This window comes from Vitis vinifera, chromosome 2, assembly GCF_030704535.1.
Source record: "Vitis vinifera cultivar Pinot Noir 40024 chromosome 2, ASM3070453v1".
Lineage (NCBI taxonomy): Eukaryota > Viridiplantae > Streptophyta > Magnoliopsida > Vitales > Vitaceae > Vitis > Vitis vinifera.
Genome location: NC_081806.1, coordinates 16,471,458 through 16,489,650, shown reverse-complemented (window position 1 = coordinate 16,489,650; position 18,193 = coordinate 16,471,458). Strand labels below are relative to the sequence as shown.

At 35.0% G+C, this 18,193-nt stretch overlaps 1 protein-coding gene and 2 long non-coding RNA genes across 3 annotated transcripts; 1 reads left to right on the top strand and 2 right to left on the bottom strand.

Annotated features, from left to right (window-relative positions):
- On the top strand, positions 1 to 2,711 carry LOC104877477 (protein FAR1-RELATED SEQUENCE 5-like). Its single transcript, XM_010645766.1, has 3 exons — positions 1 to 30; positions 116 to 2,335; positions 2,613 to 2,711. The coding sequence occupies exons 1-3, from the start codon at positions 1 to 3 to the stop codon at positions 2,709 to 2,711; spliced, it is 2,349 nt and encodes a 782-aa protein (XP_010644068.1).
- Positions 2,712 to 4,354: 1,643 nt separating this feature from the next.
- Positions 4,355 to 4,714, bottom strand: LOC109124370 (uncharacterized). Its single transcript, XR_002032347.2, has 2 exons — positions 4,666 to 4,714; positions 4,355 to 4,567 (listed from the first exon to the last, which is right to left on the bottom strand). It is a non-coding gene; the product is annotated as an uncharacterized LOC109124370 (long non-coding RNA).
- Positions 4,715 to 7,784: 3,070 nt separating this feature from the next.
- Positions 7,785 to 8,125, bottom strand: LOC104877474 (uncharacterized). Its single transcript, XR_002032324.2, has 3 exons — positions 8,077 to 8,125; positions 7,928 to 7,985; positions 7,785 to 7,850 (listed from the first exon to the last, which is right to left on the bottom strand). It is a non-coding gene; the product is annotated as an uncharacterized LOC104877474 (long non-coding RNA).
- Between the last annotated feature and the right edge of the window lie 10,068 nt (positions 8,126 to 18,193).

Here is an 18,193-nt window from a genome sequence, read left to right as displayed (position 1 = left end):
ATGACGTTGTCGAATTCGGTTTATCTTCAAGTATGCAATCAAATGATACAAAAGTGATACGATAATTTGTTAAAGTATTATTGGGGAATTTTTTTACCTTATTTATGTAATGTAGATTATGCAATCGGTGAAGGAGAAAACAATCAAGCGGGAGTTTGAAGTGAAGGAGGAGGACGTCATCAATGACGATGCATTTATCGGTGCCACTTACGACCTGGGTGGAAACGGTTTGAAACAGAAGGTGTTGAAGGGTATTTCAGATGAAGAAGTCTACAAATTGCAATTCGATCGCATAGATGAGGCTGAAACATTTTACAACATGTTAGCTAGAGTAGCCAGATTTAGTATTCGAAAAGATGATTTGAAGCGAGACAAGAATGGAGATATAATATCTCGAAAGTGGGTGTGTTCTAGAGAAGGACAGCGAGCGACAAAGTTTATTGAAAATGACAAGCGACAGCGTGAGCCACGATCATTGACTAGAGTTGGATGTGAAGCTGCATTTCGTGTAGGCTTGAATAGGAAAGATGGAAAGTGGATTGTAAAGGAATTTATAGGAGATCATAATCATAATTTGGCCGATGCTATCAACACACAATTCCTTCGGTCTCATCGAACAATAAGTAATCCAGATAAGGCACAAGTTGATGGTTTGCGTAAAGTAGGTGTTAAAACCACACAAATTATGGACTATATGGTAAAACAATCAGGGGGACATGAGCACGTCGGTTTCACACAAAAAGATATATACAATCACGTTGATGCAATGCGTAGAAGTGAAATTAAAGACGGTGATGTAGAAGCGGCATTGGCTTATTTGTGTGGAAAGGCAGAAATGGATTCTTCATTTTTTTATAAATTCAACATTGATGAAGAAAGTCGACTAGCAAATTTGTTTTGGGCTGATTCAACTGCTCGAATGGATTATGCGTGTTTTGGAGATGTCCTAGCATTTGACACAACCTATAGGACAAATGCCTATAAAAAGCCTCTAGTAGTGTTGGTCGGTGTTAATCATCACCATCAAACTGTTGTATTTGGTTGTGCGTTATTGATAGATGAAAGTGTTGGGACATATGAATGGGTGTTGGAGACATTTCTTGATGCAATGATGAATAAGAAACCCATATCTGTTGTAACCGATGGGGATAAAGCTATGCGTAAGGCAATTAAAAAAGTCTTACCCGATACGTGTCATCGATTGTGTTCATGGCATTTGCAACGAAATGCATTCACGAATGTGCATATTAAGGACTTCTCAAGCATATTTGCAAGGTGCATGTTCATGCGTGGGAATGAAGAAGAATTTGAAAAGGTTTGGCATGAAATGGTTGCAAATTTGGGACTTAATGAGAATCGTTGGGTGACCGAGATATATGGGAAACGTAAAAGATGGGCAGAGGCGTATTTACGTGGAAATTTCTTTGGAGGGATGAGAACCACACAAAGGTGTGAGAGTATGAATGCATATCTAAATAGATTCTTAAAAATTCACTTACGACTCTATGAGTTTGTACAACAATTTGATAGAGCCATATTGAGAATACGGCAAAACGAGGCAAAGCCAGAGTTCGAGTCGAACAATTCTTCACCCGTGCTTTCAACCAAACTAGCCATACTTGAAAATCATGCTGCGACGGTATACACAAAAGAATCTTTCCTTAAATTTCGTGAGGAGATGAAAAATGCTAAGTTATTCTTTGTGGTTGGTCTTGTAAGTGATCATTCAATGCGGGCATACACATTATCTAAGTTTAGACACCCGAACTTAAATTGGGAAGTACAATTTTGCCCGGATATTGTAACATTAGAATGCTCATGCATGATGTTTGAGTCAATTGGCATCCCATGTTGCCACATGGTGGTGGTTATGAAGGTGGAGCATTTGGAAGAGATTCCTCAGTCATGTATTATGAAGAGGTGGACAAAGTTGGCAAAGGTGTATACAAGATCAGTACCAGTGAATGAGACGGATAACAACATGGATCGGTTTGTACGATATGGTTCATTGAGTTTGATGTGCAACAAGCTCTCCTACTTTGCATCAGATACGTCATCTTCATTTATAGAGGCCAAAAATGAAATACAAATTTTGATGGCGAGAATGGAGGAACTCTATAACTATAATTTGAAAGGGAAGAAAATAGCATCAGATGGAGCGACAGGTACTAACCAAGTTCGTGATCCAAATATTGTGAAGACTAAAGGGAATCCAGGCAAAGTGGCAATGAATGTTCAAAAGGGAAGACGATGCAGTCGTTGTAAAAGAGTGGGTCACACAATTCGAAAGTGTCCACAAGCTACAATCCCTCAAAATGCTCAACCGGGTTATATGGTATGTCATATTCAATAAAAATTGCCCCTAAGATTAATTTTTGTAGGTGTACTAACATAAATGACTAATATAATTGTTTTGATGGCATTATGATAGGAGGAAACTAATTTGTCTTCCCAATGTGACATTCAAAGGGAAATCATGCCTTCAACAAATTCATCAGTTGACATTTGTGCAACCTTACATGTATGTACAATAGGCTTGTTATATAATTTCCAAACATTGATAACATATAATTCAATAATAATTGACAACACTTAATTATTGAAACATGCAGAGAATGTTAGGGGAGCAATTGCCGAATGACCCATCTGACATGTACATAGATTGGGGTGAACTTAATAATGTAAGATCGGGAATGAAGAAACACTTTTGACATGAATTTCAGCTATGCATTATTTAATAATTAGGTTTAATTAATTGGAATGGAATTGGATAGCTGAAAAAAACAATGAAATGTGTATGTGCAAATAGCAGGATTTCAGCAACATGAACAAAGTATGTCAACACCATGTGAAGGTGGGGATCCAAACAAAAATCCAAATGAAAAGGATATGCAACCTTTTTTTTATTCCTTAACGGAGTAAGGGATGGTAGGTATTAAATCAGTATTTATATTAGTTGACGTTATCACTTCCACTAATGTGTACTTTTAACTTAACTATTTAATGAAAAGTTTGAATTTTGATCAAGAGTCAAGTTGATTGATAGAATGCAATATCCTCTACATTTATAATTTAATTGATAACAAGGGATAAAATGATTGGTAAATAGAGAAACCGATTCATTTATATCATGTCGGAAAAAACGGTTAATTATGCGGATTTAATTAAATTCAATTGTGGTTAAAGTTTGACAATTAGGTGGTTATGAGTTAACTATAGGAAAGTAATCAATATGATGTAATTCACATGAAATAGGTAAATTTAGTGATTTTACTCAAAATGGGTAAATCGTAGTTAGGTAAATTGTAATGTCAGTTTCCATCAATTTCAAACCTTATAATTGAACTTAATGGTACCTTGTCGAATGTTTCCATAGTGAAAAGTTATTGGTACATCTCATCTCATACCCTTTTTGTGCACAATAGCATTACAGGAGGCAACCGGTTGAGGAAATTCCTCAACTGGTTGAGGCATTATAGACCAGTGGCTACCGGATGAGGATTTTTCTCAACCGGTTGAGAAAATTTCTCAACCGGTAGCTACTGGTTAAACAGATCCTCAACCGGTTGAGCAAATGAGCATCAACCGGTTGAGGATTTTTTGACCAGTGTGTACCGGTTGAGAAAATTGCTCAACCGGTATAGGAAATTCCTCATCCGGTAGCCACTGGTCAAAAATGGCTCAACCGGTTGATACCCATGTGCTCAACCGGTTGATCTAAGTTGGTCGACCGGTTATAGAAGTGATCGCCCGGTTCTAGTTGGTTAAAATATCCGCAACCGATTGAGCAAAATCCTCAACCGGTTGATACGCACCTTCACCCGGTTGCCACTAGTTAAAAAACCATGAATCGATTGAGCAAATTCCTCTACCAATTTGCTATATTTGTCAACCGGTTCCCAATGGTCAAATGATTCGTCAACCGGTTCAGACAATATCTTCATTGATCAACCACTTTCGACAACTGAAAATATGAGGAATGTTCTCAACCGGGACGAATAATGCGTATGCCTATGAAAAGTGGACATAGATAAATCGCTGGACTGGTTATTACCGGCTGAACGACATTCGTCAACCAGTGTAGTAATGTACTAACTATATATTGTTAGGATAGATAAATGAATATTTACAGATTTGATTAGGTTAAAGATCGTACAAAATCACACATGTCGAACATGAATGATACCAATATATTACAATTTCATTTTGACGACCATATTGAAAGAAGAGTATTTGGATATTGAAATAAAATGGACTTAATCATTAATAATGTATGGTCATCGAAGCTCACAACTTCCCAATAAACATGACGATATGTGGATATGGAAATGATAAATATTTGAAAAATAACAAATATCATAATAATAATTTTTTCATTGCTCGTGTCGACGTCTTTGTACAAACAATAGCCACAATGGTTTGTTTTTCTCTATTTCCCTCGTGTAAAACTAAATCACATGCTATTTCTCGACGTATTTTCATAAAATTACAAAAGTCGGAGCTCGTCATCGGATCACCATTTTTGAATCTCTGCATATGTCTAATGACATGCACTCCACAGTCCCACCTAAGAAAGAGAAAAGAAAAGCAAAACAACTTATTCAATGGTTGTCTAATTATACCTCAGGAAAAGAATAGTAATGTGAGTTATGTATTCATACTAACCCATTCTCTTGGGTCGGAATCGAAGGAGCCCAATCAATGGAGAATTGGAAGACATATTTCCCTATGTCATACAGTTTGAAGAAGGTTTGACAAAATTCAACCTAATTTATTATGAAAGTGTTAATAAATATGGAAGAGGAAAAAATAGAATAGAAGAAAAATATAAACATGAAAGCAAACCACTATTTTGACACTCTTAAACCGGAACTTGTCTTGATTCTTCGATCGTAATGAGTCCGAAATTTGGGTATGAGAGTTTTTGAAGTCAATGACGCACAGATACCAATGACCAGGGCATTCGTCATGCATTGGAATAAATAGCTGTAAAGTTAGAAAAACAATATATATGAGTTGGGGCAAAAAAAATCTACTATATTATAGGTGAAAACAATATCTATTCTAAATTTCATATATGCAATTAAACATTAGAAATAATTACTAACCTTCTCGCAATCATCCAATTCACTAATGTACTTACTCACGATGGATGTTTTTCTATCGAAATAAGGATGAGGACTCCCACACAAAATCATTTGCTAATAAGAAAACATAATACGAACATTACTATATTGTACTTAATATGTAAGTAAACAACAAGAGAAATATGAGCTTACTGAAAATGTCGTGGAAAGATAGCATCTTATACTTCGTATGCCTATGAATTGTCTTTCAAAATAATTTAGCTTTGAGGCTTCTAAATTTATTACCTGTTGTTGAACAATAACTTCAATAAATTTATTTAAATAATATAGGATGCATTTGATATAAATGAAGTAGGTACTTACAACATCCATCAAATTTTGTCTAGGACGTAAGCATGCAAAATCTCCACGAACTCCATGTTCATGACCAAAGTCAATAAGAAGCTCACTAAAATAATAATATGTTCAAACAAACTTCAGTAAATTGCAAGCATATGAAGGCTAAAATTGTAACAACACATCTATGAATGTTCTAGACGCGACAAACCTTTTTGACAACGCTTTATTGAAAACATAATCAGTGACAAGAGATTGAAGTACATTGAATGATTGAGTATCCACCACGTCTTCACGAATGGACATGGGGATTGACTAATTCGAAAACAAGACATAATTATTAACTACATATGTTAAGTATCAAAAAATAAGAACAATGATATTAAACTATTTGTATTATACCTCTGATGCTTCACGTTTTACCATCTTCCTTGATTTCTGTACAAACGGGGAGACCTTGAATTTACTTGGTTTCCTCTCCCTTGATAAACGTGTTTTCATGACATGATTAGGATAACCACATAATGCTCGTAATGGTTCCTAATATGGAAAATGTCAGTAATATACATCTATTTACTATGTAATGGTTAAGTAGTTGTAAAGAAAATAATTTTTTCTTTTATATGATACATACCTTTCCATAATCTCTTCTACTCCTTTTGATTGGAAGTGGTAAAATATTTTCATTTTCGTCTGGAATGATATGCACTTCAATTAATGTAGCACATGCATCTTCATTCTTTTCATTCAAGTCCTCGGTGCATAACTTCTCATTCGACAAAGTGTGAAGATAATGTTCATTCACATTCATATTGTTCGTATCTTCCAAACTTCTCTCGCATGAGAGCATGTCATTCTTCATTCCTTCCTCGTGCATTCTCAAAGGTTTTCCGCTTGACCTAAGGAAGAGACCTTTCACTGTAGTATAATTCTCCTCAAATTTAGCCAAAATTTGATCACAACTACTACTACTTGCACCATAAGCCATATCAAGTAGATGTGTCTTTAATTGTTGAAAGGTTTTATCCATCTCCATTAAGTTCCCACCATCAACCTAGTGATATATACGAACGTGATTAATAACATCATAATACAAAGGTTCAATGCTAATATAGATAGTCACGATGAATATTGTAAAACACTTACTCGTTTAATAACATCTTTGTTTAGATTGGATACAAATTTCTCATCGTCCTCATTCTCACTCGCCATTGTCGTTGCATTTCCATCAACGCAATCCCTTATCTCATTTTCTATCACCCATATTTTGAGCTACAATATATGCATCAAAATATAATACATATCAGATTTTAAATCACTAAAAACTTAACTCAATAGTAAACGACTTTCAAAACTATAACTTACATTCTCATTTGCATATCCACCAAGTTTTTTCAATCTTCTTTTCCTGTCCAATACTTCATCATCTCCCCAAGCAGTAATCCGAGGAGAAGGTCGAGTATATAGCAGTAGGAATTTCTCTTCAAACGATATATGCTCGTGGTAGAATAACTACGAGTATATTTGACATAGATATATATATAGTTAGTTCATAAATTATATTAAAACAAAATCGTATTTCACTATGATGTAAATTAATTACCATTAAAAACAATAAGCAACCGCAAACCCCACTTTGTTGTTTCTTCTTAAACTCTTCAATCCCGTGCACAAGATAGGACAACACAAATTCTGCCCAATTCATCTTCTTTATTGAATCGATGTCTTCCACAAGATGTAAGAAAGAGCGATTCACAAAAAGCTTCATTGTTGGGCACAATAATGCACCCAACACAAATAATACAAAACGAACTTTAAAATCGTTTCCACCCTCTTTATCCTCCCTAATTTGATTTTCTAACATCACTAATGGCAATCGCCCTTTTTTATCACAATATTTTTTACATATATCATTCTTATGACCAACATCTTTGTTCATGCCAATCTTGAACCCTCTTGCCCTCAATCCCATAATAAATTCAACATCAATGGGGGATAATTTGATACAAGTATTATACAACTGTAACATATAAGTGTTCGGATTAAAACTATTTATCAACCAAAGACATAACCCATGATCAATTTTCCTACATCGAAGTTGCAAGAGGCTACCAAATCCTATTTCTTCTATGGCTGCCTTTTGCTTTGGTTCTAAATTTTCAATCACTCTAATAACTCGCTCGGGGGAGCATCGAGTCTGAAGATATAACTGAAAAGATACACAAACATCAAACATGTTTACATTAATATATTTTCCAACAAATACATAAGTAAAGAAATTAAATATTCATTACAAAAAAAAATTACCTTTGGAACCACACCCTTTTGAAGTGAATATTGTTTTGAACTTTCTTTGAACTTTGCCATGAAATTTTCTTTTTCTACTTTTGAAAGTGCATTCCACTTCTTGCCCAATTTTTTCCTCAACTACATTAATTGGTCACATAATTTAAATTCTTATTTTAAAATGTAATTATATTAGATGTAGCAAAATTACTCCTTACATCATCATTTATCTTCACTCCTTTATCCTTCTCTTTCATCATGGCTAATTGATCGTTACTACAAAACAATTTCAAACAAATTTAACAATAACAACCACAAAAAATACATTAAAAAACATATTATTTTACATATTTCTATTTTCCCTTACTAGTAATGTATCCAAGCGCCGATAGGCCTCTTTGGATTTCTAACAACTTCAAGTCCATCGCATTCGCTCCTAAAAATTAAATGATAATGAATTTGATTGAATTAAATATTTAGCCCATAGACAATTTTTAATAAAATTAGATTCAATTTTTAAGCATGTTTTACATTGGTAAAACATGAATTTATTTAAAGCTTCAAATTTTAATAAGCTTGTAATCTTTTTGTGCAATTTTACCTAGCATTTCTGATAGTTGTTGTGAGGTTCCCAAACTCAGGGAGATAATTTTAAGTTATGGAAGGAGAGAGTTCTTCTTCAATTAGGGTGCATGGACATAGACCATGCCATAAGGAAAGATGAACCACCTAAGATCACTGATACCAGCACACCTGATCAAATTTTACTGTACTAACGTTGGGAGAAATCTAATTGCCTCAGCGTGATGTATATTAAGACAAAAATTAGTGCTGGTATACGTGGTTCAATTGAGCAGCACGAGAATGTCCACGAATTGCTAAAGGCTATTAAGAAACAATTCGTCACTTCAGATAAAGCCTTGGAAAGCACCCTAATTATGAAGTTCACATCCCTAAAGCTCATCGGTATAAGAAGTGTATGAGAACACATCGTGGAAATGAGGGACGCAGTGGCTCAATTGAAGAAGCTTGAGGTAGAAATGTCTTAATCCTTCTTGGTGCACTTTATCCTTAACTCTCCTCCACCTCAGTATGGACCTTTCAAAATCTCTTACAACACACATAAGGATAAGTGGTTTATCAATGAATTGATGACCATGTGTGTTCAAGAGGAAGGAAGGTTAATGATGGAACAAGGAGAGAGTGCCATGCTGGTGACGCAAAAGAAAGGAACGAAAGGAAAATCTCAGGACAGTCAGAAAGGGAAGCAACAAATTCCTCCCAAATCTGACATTAAGAAAGACGAAAAGTGTTTCTTCTGTATAAAGAAAGGACACGTGAAGAAGAAATGTCTAAAATTCCAAAAATGGCTTGAGAAGAAAGGTAACCCTACCTCATTTGTTTGTTATGAATCTAATATGGTTAATGTACATACCAACACATGGTGGATTGATTCTGGATCTATAATCCACATTTCAAATTCCTTGTAGGGTATGCAAAACCTAAGGAAGCTAGTGAGAAGTGAGCAATTCATCTTATCCGAAAACAAGATGGAAACAATAGGGACATGTTATTTTAATTTAGATGGTAGTTTTGTTTTGGAATTGCAAAGGACCTTTTATGTACCAAGTTTCTCACGAAACTTGATTTCAGTTTCTAAACTTATACCGTTTGGATATTCCTTTCATTTTTCAGAAACATCTTTTAGTTTGATTTATAAATCTAATTGTGTTGGGAATAGTATTTTGTCTGATGATCTTTGTCGCATATTCTTACAAAATGATACCACTTATAATTCATTACATGTCCAAACTGGCATTAAGAAATGTGTTGTAAATGAGGATTCCTCTACATTGTGGCACCAGAGATTAGGTCATATCTCCATAGATAGAATCAAAAGGTTGGCAAATGATGGCATACTTAGTACTCTAGATTTTACTGACTTTGAGACTTATGTGGACTGCATTAAGAGAAAGCATACCAACAAGTCAAAGAGAGGTGCTACTAGGAGTTCCGCCATACTAGAGATCATACATACTGATATATGTAGTCTAGACATGGACTTTCATGGTCATAAATACTTCGTCTCTTTCATAGATGATTTCTCACTATACATGTATCTCTACATACTTCATAACAAAAATAAAACATTAGATGCCTTTAAGGTTTTCAAGGCAGAAGTAGAGAAACAATGTGGTAAATAAATTAAGATCATGAGATCAGATAGAGGTGGAGAATATTATGGTAGATACTTGGAAGATGGACAAGCGCTTGATCCATTTGCGAAGTTTCTTCAAGAACAAGGGATTTTTGCCCAATACACCATGTCTGGTTCTCCAAACCAAATGGTGTGGCAGAAAAAAGAAACCGAACCTTATTGGACATGGTGAGGAGTATGTTGAGCAGCTCAAAACTTCCTAATGAAGCACTTAAGATGGCAGTGTATATATTAAACCAAGTTCCAACCAAGGTTGTCCCAAAGACGCCATTTGAGTTATGGAAAGGTTGGAAATTGAGTTTGCAACATATGCGCGTTTGGGGATGCTCGTCTGAAGTAAGAATTTATAATCCACAAGAGAAGAAATTAGACCCATGGACTATAAGTGGGTATTTCATTGGATATGTTAAAAAGTCTAAGGGGTACAGATTTTACTGTCCATCTCACAGCACTAGGATTGTGGAATCAAGAAATGCCAAATTTCTTGAATATGACTTGGTGAGTGGGAGCGATCAATTCAGAAACATAGTTTCTAATATTGATCATATAGAGTCTCAACCTTCCACTTCAAGTGATAGATTATTTGTTGTTCATAACACCCGTCAAGTTCAAACGGGTGTAGAATGAACAATCGCTGAAGTTCAACTAATCATTGAAGTTCCACAAGTTGTTGACAACATTCTAGTAGATCAAGTTGATCAAGAGTTGCCTGATATTTCTGAACAACAAGTTGAACCTCATACTTCCTTAGAAGATATTGGTGCAACCTTAAGAATGTCTACTCGAACTAAGACGTCAACGATTCCTAGTGATTATGTAGTGTATCTATAAGAATTTGACTACAATATAGGAGCTAAATATGATCTCGGATCTTTTTCACAAGCTATGAGTTGCAAAGAATCGGAATTGTAGTACAATGCCATGAAGGATGAGATGAGTTCCATGAGATGCAACGATGTTTGGGACCTTGTTGAGTTGTCTAATGGTGCAAGAGCCATTGGTTGTAAATGGGTTTTTAAGAAAAAGAAAGACTCATTAGGCAACATTGAGAGATACCAGGTCAGACTTGTTGCAAAGGGGTTCACTCAGAAAGAAAGAATCGATTACACATAAACCTTTTCTCCTGTATCTAAGAAAGATTCCTTATGCATTATATTGGCATTAGTAGCCCACTTTGATTTGGAATTGCAACAAATGGATGTGAAAACTGCATTTCTTAATGGAGAGCTAGAGGAGGAAGTTTACATGAAACAACCTGAAAGATTCCCCTCTAGTGATGGTGAGCAATTGGTTTGCAAGCTTAAGAAATCCATATACAGTTTAAAACAAGCATCCCACCAATGGTATTTAAAATTCCATAACATAGTTTCTTCATTTAGTTTTGTAGAAAATGCTATGGATCAATGCATATACCTTAAGGTCAGTGGGAGTAAAGTTTGTTTTCTTGTTTTATACGTGGATGACATCTTACTTGCAACCAATGATAAGGGTTTACTTCATGAGATGAAACAATTCCTCTCTAAAAATTTTGACATGAAGGATATGGGTGAGGCATCTTACGTCATTGGCATTAAGATCCATAGAGACAGATTTCAAGGTATCTTAAGTTTGTCTCAGGAAACCTATATCAATAAAATTTTAGAGATATTTCAGATAAAGGATTGTTCACCTAGTGTTTCCCCTATAGTGAAGGGTGATAAGTTCAATCTGAACCAATAATAGAAAAAAAATCTTGAGAGGGAACAAATGAAGAACATCCATATGCTTTTGCAATCAAAAGTTTGATGTATGCTCAGGTCTGCACAAGGCCTAACATTGTATTTGCTATTGGAATGTTAGGACGATATCAGAGTAACCAAGGTTTGGACCACTAGAAAGCTGCAAAGAAAGTGATGAGATATCTTTAAGGAATCAAAGATTACAAGCTTATGTATAGACGGACAAGCAATTTAGAGGTTGTTATCTACTTAGATTTAGACTTTGCTGGTTGTGTTGATTCGTGTAAATCAACATCAAGATACATTTTTATATTGGCTGGTGGAGCTATATCTTGGAGGAGCGTTAAGCAGACCTTGACTGCTACTTCTACTAAGGAAGTTGAGTTCATATCTTTTTTTGAGGCTACTTCGCATGGTGTATGGCTTAAGAGTTTCATTTTCGGACTTAGAATTATGGATTCAATATCTAGGCCATTGAGTATATATTGCGACAATTCAGTTGTAGTCTTTATGGCAAAGAACAATAAAAGTGGAAGTCGAAGCAAGCACATCGACATTAAGTATTTAGCCATAAAATATCATGTTAAAGAAAAGAAAGTGGTTAGTGAGCACATTAGCACTGAATTGATGATCGTTGATTCTTTGACTAAGGGCATGCCACCATTGAAATTCAAGGATCATGTAGTGAACATGGGACTTAGTTCCCTTATGTAGTTTCAATTGTACAAACTCTTATTATGATGTTTTCTCATATTGATGTGCATCTTTATTTAATTTTAAGGAAATTCAACTTCATTGGACCAAGAATGAACATAGGGTTTATTCATTAAGTAATATTGTCACATAAAGTATAATGTTAGGAAATGAATACACTCTAATACATGGAAGGTAACACTCGTTATATAGAGGACTTATTGCCATGATTCATGTATTTGTTACTTAATGCGGATAATTGATAGACTAAGATGAGACATTAGGTTAAAGGTGTAGACCAAGTGGGAGAATGTTATCTGCTACATTTCACACAACTCTGAAGTGGTCAACACCTTGACCGAGTCTTCCACCAGATCGTCTCACTTCCCTACAGTTTAGGAACATGTTCCACAAACTGCTGATAGTGGTGGCAAATCACAAATAAAGTGGTTTGATGGGAAGCCACAATTTATATATATTAGTCTTGGTCCTGAACCCGTCTCTCTGCTATTTTTCCTTCAGTAATACACCATCTCATAAGAAATATCAGAGCTTGGAAAATCAAAGATCTACAGCAACTAGTCAGTAAAAAATTAAAAAACAATGACTGGAGATAAGTAGATGATCCTAAGTCTTTTTCAAATTTGATTCATGTGGCAAAAGTTCATATACTTGGATTGAATATATTGAATGTAAATCTTACAGGTTGATGTAGCAACAGGGGCAGCAGGTGCACCAATAGTTGAGGTTTAAAAAGATGGAAGAAGCTTATTAACTTCTACCAATTCCAAAATTGCCTATGTGAAAGATTTGAAAAAAAAAACTATAAAAAGTTAGTACAAGAAGCAAAAAAGCTCTAGGAACTAAATGATGCCATAGAAACAGAAATAAACAGACATAAGATAAGCCCAATCACAAGAGAATGGATTGTTAAGGTCAAGATGATCAGAAGTGAAGTGTGAGAACTAGAAAGTAAATACAATGATGAAAGGAAGCATCTGTGGAGATTAGTTCGCATTTGGCTGCATTCAAATCTTAGCAAAGACATGGCAAAGAAGTGTAAGAAAGTTCAAGGTCTATTGGAAGAGAGAAATCTTAAAATAGGAATCCTGGTAGCGGAATTAACAGAACCTATTAGGAAAATATATGCATCAAAGATAGAACACGACTCATCTCTACACAAAGTTATAGAAGATGTAGTGAGTTTTCAAGAGCATAAGAAAATAAGAATAATAGGAATCTGGGGAACAATGGGAACTAGGAAAACCACCATAATGCAAAACTTGAATAATCATAAATATATTGCTAAAATAGTTTATATTATCATCTAGGTAACCGCCTCAAAGGAGTGGAACTTAAAAAAGTTGCAAGGTGCAATCATGCAGCGATCAAAATTGAATATAGAGAGCAATGTTGGCATTGAGGAAAACACTTGGAGAATTTTTGAAGAGTTGAAGGGAAAGAAGTGTTTGATTCTTCTAAATGAAGTTTGTGACTTTATTGATCTACATGAAGTAATGGGCATCCAAGACCACCCGGAGAGCAAGGTAGTGTTGGCGAGTAGGCTTCGTGATATCTATAAGGACATAGAATCTGATGAGCCAATCAATGTCAAACCATTGTCAAATCATGAAGCTTTCAACATGTTCAAGGAAAAAAGTGGACCGGTCTATTCACTTCCTAAGGATTAAACTAGTAGTTGAGTTGGTGGTTAGAGAATGTAGGGGGATTGTCGCTGCTGATAGACAGAGTAAAAAGACCTTTAGAAAGGTATTTTACTGAATTTATAAAATTTGCTATGAATATAGTTTGATATCTTCTATCTATAAGCTTTATGATAAACCATTAAATTAATTCTTCCTAACTCCTATGGGTAAATTAAGAAAAATTAATTTTAACATTTTATTCTAATTAATTATATAAACATAATGAAATCCCTGTGGGGTAAAATCGTCATTTTATATAATTAATTACAATTAATGTCCATTATGTGATCCTTATCCACTTAATATATAATTTTATATAATTAAGGATGATGTGGCTATTCCTTGATTATTTAAAATTATATGGTTCACTAGACATTAAAACTATATGTTATAACTTTAGTCTACATTTTAGTTTACATTTTTACACATACAAACATATAAATTAGAATAAAATAATTTAATTTTCATGTATAAAAATCACATAATAATTTAAAATTAATTTAAAAGGATTTCAGATTGTGATTGGGTGCCCAAGTTCATATAAAAACACAATTAGTTCCAAGCCCAATAAAAAATAATTCAAACCGGGCCATAAGGGCCTAAACTGGCCCAATTTTCACATTTATCCCATGGCCCAACATTTAATGCCCCTTATTTTTACAAAATGGGCCACTGCTCATGCATTGAGCCTAATGGGCCCAATAGCCATTTATCTTAAGGCCCAAAAACTTTAGTGGGCTTCATTGGAAACCCAATCTCTCTCTAGGTTTTTCATCATCTGAATATCACCTGCAATCGAAACCTCCAAGATCCTATTTTGCCACCACCCGCATGGACTGCACCATCACCGACAATGCCATGCTTGTCGCGACCCGCGTTGATTGCACCGTCACAGGCTGCACCACACCGAAACTCAACGCGAGAGCCTTCCAACACCGACAACAGTCCCAGCTTTGTATCCGCCTGCATCACACGCAAACAACCTTCACCGGTGCCCTACAGCCGCCTGCAACACCAGGCAGGAACAACCTTCATCGATGCTTCCACACGCGGTGGCATCACCAGCCAGGAAGAACCTCACGCACGGCGGCCTTCCTTCGGACTAGCACTACCGTAAGGTGCATGGGTTCTATAGCCATGTGCAGGTGGTTTCAACTGGTCAGGTATGTCCCATGGGCCAATGGTGTCACATCCGTGCCTCTCAATGCCCTAGCATGCATCATCCACAGAAATGTGGCCTTCTTCGGAAATGGGTGTACCGGAGACAGACCCGACTCCACCATCCTCCGCCTCAATGCCCAGCTTCACTAGGAGTCTGCCTGTGAGCCCCTTGGTAGATGCAAAGGGAAGATCAATGGAAAACTCAGACACTTCAGAAACTTCATATTCTCTCCCAGTCTCTTGTGCCAAGAAAATGAAGCTTGCTTTGGGGAGGAAGAATAAGACCAGTATATGAACTTAGACCCATGTCTTTACTCCCAATCAGATGATGAATATATACAAAGTTTGGTCAAAAGAGAAACTAAAAGCACTATGTCTTCTGATAATCACTCAATCACCAACCAAAGCTGGCTAAAATGGGCTCGTCGAGACTCCATCAAATGGGTTCTCAATGTTTGTTCTATTATCTGTTATTTTTTCGGTCATTGAAGAAAGCACATTTGGCAGGCTAAACGAAATTTATACCAGTAATACAACATGTATACATCATATTGCCCTTATGTATAGAAACACTTTTGATTTAATGTCAATATCTTATGCAGATAAAAAAACTAAGTTTCTGGTGCAAAATTAATGCAAGGCAGAGGCAAGATTCATATGGCTCTGATACCAAATGTAAGATTTACATGCAATATATTCAATCCAAAGTATATGAACTTTTGCCACATGAATCAAATCTGAAAAAGACTTAGGATCATCTACTTAGCTCCAACCATTGTTTTTGAATTCTATACTAACTAGTTGTTGTAGATCTTTGATTTTCCAAGCTCTGATCTCTCTTATGAGATAGTGTATTACTGAAAGAAAAACAGCAGAGAGATGAGTTTGGGACCAAGACTAATATATATAAATTGTGGCTTCCCATCAAACCACGTTGTTTGTGATTTGCCACCACTATCAGTAATTTGTGGAACATGTTCCTAAACTGTAGGGAAGTGAGACGATCTGGTGGAGGATTCGGTCAAGGTGTTAACCACTTAAGAGTTGTGTGAAATATAGTAAATAACACAACCATCTCTCTATCACCAACAACATATTAGAATATTAACAAAAATTAAAAAAAGAAAAAATTTAAATGAACAATTATGATTTTTACAAGTGGTGGAAGACCCAACTTGGTGAACTCCATAAATGAACATTTGTATGCTCAAAAAGTAGAAACCCAAAAAGAAGACATTATATTTTGTCATATATGTAATGTAAATTAGTGACTTACAAGTTAATTTCTTGTGTCATTATGATCATTGTTGGAATCAAATCCAACTAGTTATAACTTTTTTCGAATAATTCTCTTAATAGATTCTTAGTCTCTGTAAATTGGATTTCGATTGGCTTCTTTTAGAGTTAAATGTGTTTGAGGTAGAGAGATTCTTTTTCCTCTAATTTGTCCATCCTGATCATGGATGTTTTTGGTTGTCTCTTGAAGAAGATAAGTGAAAGGGGTTTCATCTTAGGTTTCAACTTTCAAGGTGGGAGGGAGAAAAAAACTAATTTACAAAAAAACAAGCTAATAGGACGAGTAAGGAATGTGGAAGAGCTAGTTTGGTGTTAGCCTGGAGGGAAGTATTGTTCCCACCACATATTTTGGACTCCTTTTAAGTGTCTCTTATAAATCAACTTCGATGTGGAATGTGGTGAAAGAGAGACTCCTAAGAGGATTTGTGATTGGGAAGAGACAATAACTTTCTAAAAGAAGGAGACTCACTACGATTAAGCATAGTTTGTCAAGTTTACAAATTTACAAAATATCCTTGTTCATTATTCTAAGAAGAGTGAATTTGAATCTCATGAAGGTTAAAAAAGATTTTCGATGAGGGGGGTCATTAGAGAGCACACCTCATCTAGTAAATAGGTTAATTATCTGCATGGAGAAGAAAAGTGAGGGTTTTGGTATAAGGAATTTGTCTGTGTTCAACAAAGTCCTACTCGACAAATGGAGTTAGAGGTTCACAATAGAAAGGGTGGCTTTGTGGAAAAGGACTATAATAAAGGAATTTGGGGTAGAAGAGCAAGGAAGGTTATGGAATGGAGTTATGGAAGGCAATCAAGACAGGATGGGATATCATTAAAAACAAAACTAGTTTCAAAGTGAGAGACTAAAGCAGGGTGGAGTTTTGAAAGCATAATTGCTATGGTGAATCACCTTAAGTGATTATTTTCCCTCTTTTTTTACTATAGCTACTTCAAAAGACAAATAGGTAATGGATATATGAGCAATTAGGGGAAGGGGTATGTTGGAGCCCTAAGTTTGTAAGATAGTTGCATAATTGGAAGCTCCAAAGAATGAAGGATTTCTTTCAAGGTTGCAAATGAAGCTATAAGCAAGAATGGTGAGGATATGATGAATTGGTTAATAATGAAGAGGGTAAGGTTCTTATTATAATCTTTGTACAACTATGTTTTGTTCTAGGAAAATTTGAAAGAAAATAGAGAGAAAAATGGAAGGAAAGAAAAAGTGAAGGAAAATAAAAAATATATTTAAAATCAACAGATTATTTTTATATGTTACTTCAAATTCATTTCATTTATTTTAAATTTGATATAAAGATTAAATAATTTACAAATATATAATTTTTTTTATTAATTTTAATTATATTTTATTTTTTTGGGTATTTTCTATAGGACAATAAAAAATGATAAAATCATTTTCTTTAGCATTTTTTTATTTCCTTAGTACTTTTCAAAAACCAAACATAACCTACTTCTTTATGTTGGAAAGATATGATTGAATTCCAAAAAAATGTTATTATGAATATGTGGGTGCCAACAAAAGTGAGATTCTCTATAGTAGAATCCTCACCATTGATTAGATGAAAAATGAGAGGTTAAGCCATGATGAATAGATTATTATTTTTTATTTTATTTTTTTTGTGTAAAAATGAGGAAGAATGAACAAATCACCTTTTTCTTCATCATATAAAAATAAAA